Source organism: Oncorhynchus clarkii, chromosome 27, assembly GCF_045791955.1.
Source record: "Oncorhynchus clarkii lewisi isolate Uvic-CL-2024 chromosome 27, UVic_Ocla_1.0, whole genome shotgun sequence".
Classification (NCBI taxonomy): domain Eukaryota; kingdom Metazoa; phylum Chordata; class Actinopteri; order Salmoniformes; family Salmonidae; genus Oncorhynchus; species Oncorhynchus clarkii.
Window position 1 is genome coordinate 26,629,199 of NC_092173.1, and position 6,344 is coordinate 26,635,542.

Genomic DNA, 6,344 nt, shown 5'->3' on the forward strand with positions numbered 1-6,344 from the left:
CTGAAAACCGCCTGATTGAAATCTCTTCATTGCTTCATGTCAATGCTAAAGATCCATCATGCTGTCTGTTGTTCATTTTTTTCATTCAGTGTATTTGACTCTCATTCTCTCCCTATTTTTGTTCTGTTACCCTTGTTTTAATGTGTTTCTCATCTTTGTCCTTAATTGCTGTGGTCATTCATTCTTGTTTCTCTCGATCTTTCTCTCTCTCTGTGAAGCCTCTCTGCCTTGCTCTAAGTCGGCTGTTTTTGCGCTACACCTCCTCCTCCCAGGTACTCTTGCTCTTTGACCTTGTGACCCCCGAGGTCAAGCAAACTCATTCCCCTCAGTAAAAATACACCAAAACAACTAATCCAATGAGAAAAGGGAGAAACCCACTAACTGTACCCAGGGCCAGAATAGCAATTTAAAGTCTGCCACCCACTGCCAAGCAAAGAGTAATCGTTGGTAATCGTGTTGTTTGTGCTGGTGTGGTTGTAAGAAAGGAGCTGGGGCAGAATCCCCATTCAACAATAAAAGTCTTTTTAGAGGGTAGATTGTGTTCTCTGTTTGACATTGTAGTGGAAGCTGGAGATGTTGATTTCATTCAGGGTGAGATTATGCCTTTAGTTTTATACCAAAGCTATATCATAACGCCATCTGCTGTTCAACAGTAGTATTGAATCTGAGTGACTGACTGCGAATGATTCTCCCCTCCCTTCTCTTCTTCCCTCTCTATTCTCTTCTTCCCTCTGTCCAGGCGTGGATAAAGAGAATGTGCAGCTCTCCCCCAGTGCGGCTCTCTCCAACAGTGGACGGACCCGCCATGGCTCTGCCAGTCAGGTGCAGAAACAGCGCAGCGCAGGAAGCTTCAAGAGGCCTTGCGTCAATAAGATGGTATGAGACAAAGAGATAGAGAGTGAGTGATGGAGAGAACAATAGCCATCCAAAGGCCCACCATGCAACACATCTTGCTGCACTCCTCGGTGAAGTCAACCTGAGGATCAGAGTTGTATTGGTGAAGTAGCTGCATGTGTCCCTGTGTTAACCTTTGTTTGTCTTGCATCTGGAGAGCCATCGAGAGATGGCTTCGGATGGATTAAGTTGTTATTCACGTACAGAAATGTGGTCCCGGTTTTAAAAATGTATTTTTTAGCCATTAAAAGGACTGAAACTGTCAAGGTGACTGAAATAAGCTCTTAAATTCTCAATGAATCCAGGTCCATATATAATGTATTCAGTGTAAGAACTGGACAACATAATGTTTGGTGAGTGCTGCATTATGTGACATAGGAAGATGACTGGGCGAATCAATGTGGACGTCCATGTTGAACCATTATGTGATATAGGAAGATGACTGGGCGAATCAATGTGAATGTCCATGTTGAACCATTATGTGACATAGGAAGATGACTGGGCGAATCAATGTGAATGTCCATGTTCAACCATTATGTGATATATAGGAAGATGACTGGGTGAATCAATGTGGACGTCCATGTTGAACCATTATGTGACATAGGAAGATGACTGGGTGAATCAATGTGGACGTCCATGTTGAACCATTATGTGATATAGGAAGATGACTGGGTGAATCAATGTGAATGTCTATGTTGAACCATTATGTGACATAGGAAGATGACTGGGCGAATCAATGTGGACGTCCATGTTGAACCATTATGTGACATAGGAAGATGACTGGGCGAATCAATGTGGACGTCCATGTTGAACCATTATGTGACATAGGAAGATGACTGGGCGAATCAATGTGAATGTCCATGTTGAACCATTATGTGACATAGGAAGATGACTGGGTGAATCAATGTGAATGTCCATGTTGAACCATTATGACATCATCGTGCCCAGGGGAGGAAAAAATTTGGATTTTGGACCTGTATACTGAAGGACAGCCTCTTGCCTCCACTCCAACCCTAAGGTCTACTCCAAAACAACCCCACTACCGCCTTCACACAGCAAGGCTGCAGCAGCCATTCACCACTTCCATCTATGCAGGGTAGCTCAAATGACCAACCAACAGATGGATAGTCATGCTGTTTGCAAAACCTTCAATCCACAGTCTTGAAACCTGGATTTGGACACACATTATCATTTAGATTCTTCCCAGTTGTGTACATATGTATGTATATAGATGTACAGAAAGGATATAGATTATATAGCTAGTCCAAATAATAATAATAATAGGGTTGTTTTATCCATGGTGTGCCTTCGTCAGGGTTTTCCAATGTGAATAATTATGTGTGGAATAAAGTGAAGCCTTTCTTGGGGAAAAGAACCGGTACTAATCATCAACTATTATGTTGACTCTAGGTGAATGCTCTGTAGAGCTGCTCTGTAGAGCTGCTCTGTAGAGCTGCTTGTTAACTGTATGTCATGATAGTCAAATGTACAATCACCAATAATACCCTGCTGCCTGAAAGTATTTAACCTGTACAGATAGTCCTCACTACATATTGAAGTTATTTTTTTTAAAACGTTTGCCATGCAAGAGTATGAATTTCAAGACACTAGATAAGACTACGCAACCTTGTAAATATTGAAAGGCCTTTATTGATTTGTATCATGTTTTCTCTATATTGCATTTGGATTTGTTTACAGTTCGAAAATTAATTAATATGCACAAAACTTGCCAAAACCCATCAGTAATAGCAACTATGTGAATGCTTAAATTGTCATGACATTGATCACAATGTTGAAGTCTACCACCTGTCTAAGATCATTATTAAATAAAGGTTAATTAAGTTCATTTGTTTAGTTAAAGGTTCAATTTAGGTTAAAGGTGAAATAAAAAAGTACAACATTAACAAAAAAAAGTTACATTAAAAATAAATGTGTGATACAGAATTGATCGTTTTGAAGTTCTGGTTTGATAAGATGCCAATACGTTATCCTGATTTCCTGTTCACACACATGGGTGTCTCTTTCTCTGGTTGAATGAAGTCTATCTATGAATTTTCTCCTATCGCCAAATGAAAGGTATTGAGGGAAATGAGGGCGGCCATTACTTTGTTGTCTAAAGGTTGTTGTTCCTGCTGTAAAGTACCAGACTCATTCACTCCCTTCCCCTTCATCCTAACCTTTCCATTTGTGCAGATCCATAATGTAGAAGCTATATGGTGGAAGTTATATACCCATCTGCATTCCAGACCCTTTGGATCTGCAGACATGGAGGGGTAGAGGTTTGGAACGGTGGTTACTTAAGTCAATGGGACAGGATCTCAATCCCAGACGCTCTTGCAGCAGATGCAGGAACACCGCACGAAAGACTAGCTTGCACTATGGGAAGGAGAATTCTTTGTATTTGGTTTCCCACTTCACAACATGTTGTATTGAAATGTCATTGTGACAAATGAATGTCCCCATATGGCACTGCAGCTTCCACAGCATCACATCCTCTCAAAGGAAGGGGCCCAATCCTTACTTGAGATTTGTGCATGCAAATCTCCCATATATATCAATGCAAGGTGCTTTAGATGAAAGTGCCAGTTGGCTTTCTTCCCAGTTGGTTTACCTCTAATACCTGAGTCTCTGTGTACCACTCCAGAAAGTCATACCTGAGTCTCTGTGTACCACTCCAGAAAGTCATACCTGAGTCTCTGTGTACCACTCCAGAAAGTCATACCTGAGTCTCTGTGCACCACTACAGAAAGCCATACCTGAGTCTCTGTGTACCACTCCAGAAAGTCATACCTGAGTCCCTGTGTACCACTCCAGAAAGTCATACCTGAGTCTCTGTGTACCACTCCAGAAAGTCATACCTGAAGCGCTGTGTACCACTCCAGAAAGTCATACCTGAGTCTCTGTGTACCACTCCAGAAAGTCATACCTGAGTCTGTGTACCACTCCAGAAAGTCATACCTGAAGCGCTGTATGCCACTTCAGAAAAGATTGGACACAGTTAAATATGTGAGTGCGTACCGTTCTAATTTAAGTTATTGACCCATACATGTGGCCAAATTGTTTCCAGCCCTTTCTGTGGAATAGCCTTAGTTGTACTCCTGTTGTTTTTTTATTTCAAATTTCCCCTGAATATATTTATGAAGGATGCAGGTGTGGTTTACCACCATGGAAACCGTTTGAATTGAACAAAGGAGTGAATGAGGAAAGGAAACGAAAGGAAGAGACAGGACTTCAAGTGTTACTGACTATTTGTAAAGGGAAAACTGAAATATACACTACATGACCAAAAGTATGTGGACACCTGCTCATTGAACATCTCATTACAAAATCATGGGCATTAATATGGAGTTGGTCCCCCCTCTGCTGCTAGAACAGCCCCCACTCTTCTGGGAAGGCTTTCCACTAGATGTTGGAACATTGCTGTGGGGACTTGCTTCCATTCAATCACAAGCGCATTAGTGAGGTCGGGCACTGATGTTGGGCAATTAGGCCTGGCTCGCAGTCTGTTTCAATTCATCCCAAAGGTGTTCGATGGGGTTGAGGTCAGGGCTCTGTGCAGGCCAGTCAAATTGTTCCACAATGATTTTGACAAACCACGGGGACATTGTCATTTTGGAACAGGGAAGGGCCTTCCCCAAACTGTTGCCACAAAGTTGGAAGCACAGAATTGTCTAGAATGACATTGTGAGCTGTAGCGTTAAGATTTCCCTTCACTGGAACTAAGGGGCCTAGCCCAAACCATGAAAAACAGCCCCAGACCACTATTCCTCCTCCACCAAACTTTACAGTTGACACTATGCATTCAGGCAGGTAGCGTTCTGCTGGCATCCGTCTTTTGTAATGCCAGATGGTGAAGCATGATTCATCACGCCAGAGAACACGTTTCCACTGCTCCAGAGTACAATGCGGCAAGCTTTACATGTGTGCATGGTGATCTTAGGCTTATGTGTGACTGCTCGGCCATGGAAACCTATTTCATGAAGCTCCCAACAAAAAGTGATTGTGCTGATGTTCCTTCCAGGGGCAGTTTGGAATTTGGTAGGGAGTGTTGCAACCACGCTACACGCTTAAACACTCGGTGGCCCCGTTCTGTGAGCTTGTGTGGCCTACCACTTTGCGGCTGAGCTGTTGTTGCTCCTAGACGTTTCCACTTCACAATAACAGCACTTACAGTTGACCGGGGCAACTCTAGCAGGACAGCAATTTGACGAACTGACTTGTTGGAAAGGTGGCCTCCTATGACGGTGCCACATTGAATGTTACTGAGCTCTTCAGTGAGGCCATTCTACTGCCAATGTTTGTCTATGGAGATTGTATGGTTATGCACTCGATTTTATACACCTGTCAGCAACATGCAATTTACTCAATTAAATATCAAGGTGTATGTATGTATTGTTTTTGAATCCCTGTGACCACTAAGATTAGACAACTGTCAGGACAAATAGTTTGGGTGAATTCATCAACAGAGTAACTGTCATAAGAACGTGTCAGTTTTGAATAGCTGCCTTCAGGATCTAGGATGGCCACTTGGTGTCCATCCGGATGACAAGGTCATATATTGTAAGTAACCATAGACTCTTAAATGAGTGGTTGACATGCTCTATTCTGATTCACAGTGAAGGGTTGTGTGGCGTTGAATATCCTCAAATGTGGCATGTTTTATTGATGTGCAACATCTTTGTCTCTAGTGTTGGTGGATTTTTTAAGTGGAATGTTCAACTCTGTAAATATTTTCTGTACAATTTTAGAATGTTTATTTCCTGCTCTGTAAATGCGTGATATTGTATAATACTGCTTTACAAAAAAAGCTACAAGTTGCTGTATGTGTGAAAAATACAACTAATTATTCCAGTGTTAGTAATTAAAGTTTAGCTCTACTTAAAAGCCTTTTTATTTATTTTTTACACAATCTGAAGTTATGGGTAGTAGAAGTGCTCATGAACTAAGTCTACAATGCCGAGGACTGCCTATGGGACAATCACAATTGCGTACTCCTCTCGCCCCCTCTCCTCCTCATTGGCGTAAAAGGTCAGAGGGGAGGGACTTCTAGCTTTCTCATCCAATGTTTTTTGAGGAGAGGACGCAAGGAGGGTGTCATTGAGATTTTCCCAGAGGTTGGTGGTTCCTTGATTGGGGAGGACGGGCTCTTGCTAATGGCTGTAGCAGAATCGGTGGAATGGTATCAACTACATGGTTTCCATGTGTTTGATTCCATTCCATTTACTCCGTTCCAGACATTTATGAGCCGTTCACCCCTCAGCGTTCTCTGGACTTCTCCCCATGTCCAATGAGACAGAGACCATGTATAGCGAGGAAGTCAGTTTCATGTGAAAGGATATTTAGTTAAAGAACTACTCAGAGATAATTGTGTCCTTAGTCACAATAAAACTTAACTTCATCTGCATGACCCCGCGAGACTACCGTCTCTATTGTCATCGCCCTTCTGCATC

General features: G+C 42.3%; 1 protein-coding gene across 3 annotated transcripts in view; it reads left to right on the forward strand.

Annotated features, from left to right (window-relative positions):
- The window catches only part of LOC139386234 (neurofibromin-like), a 34,214-nt gene extending 31,407 nt beyond the window's left edge, over positions 1–2,807 (forward strand). For 2 of the 3 annotated variants that reach the window (XM_071131720.1, XM_071131721.1), the window contains exons 10-11: positions 219–272; positions 740–2,807. In XM_071131720.1, coding sequence (XP_070987821.1) covers positions 219–272; positions 740–882 — 197 coding nt within the window. In that variant the 3' untranslated portion in view covers positions 883–2,807. The remainder of the gene's footprint in view (positions 1–218; positions 273–739) is intronic. The other variant, XM_071131722.1, reaches the window with a different exon arrangement.
- The last annotated feature ends 3,537 nt before the right edge of the window (positions 2,808–6,344 follow it).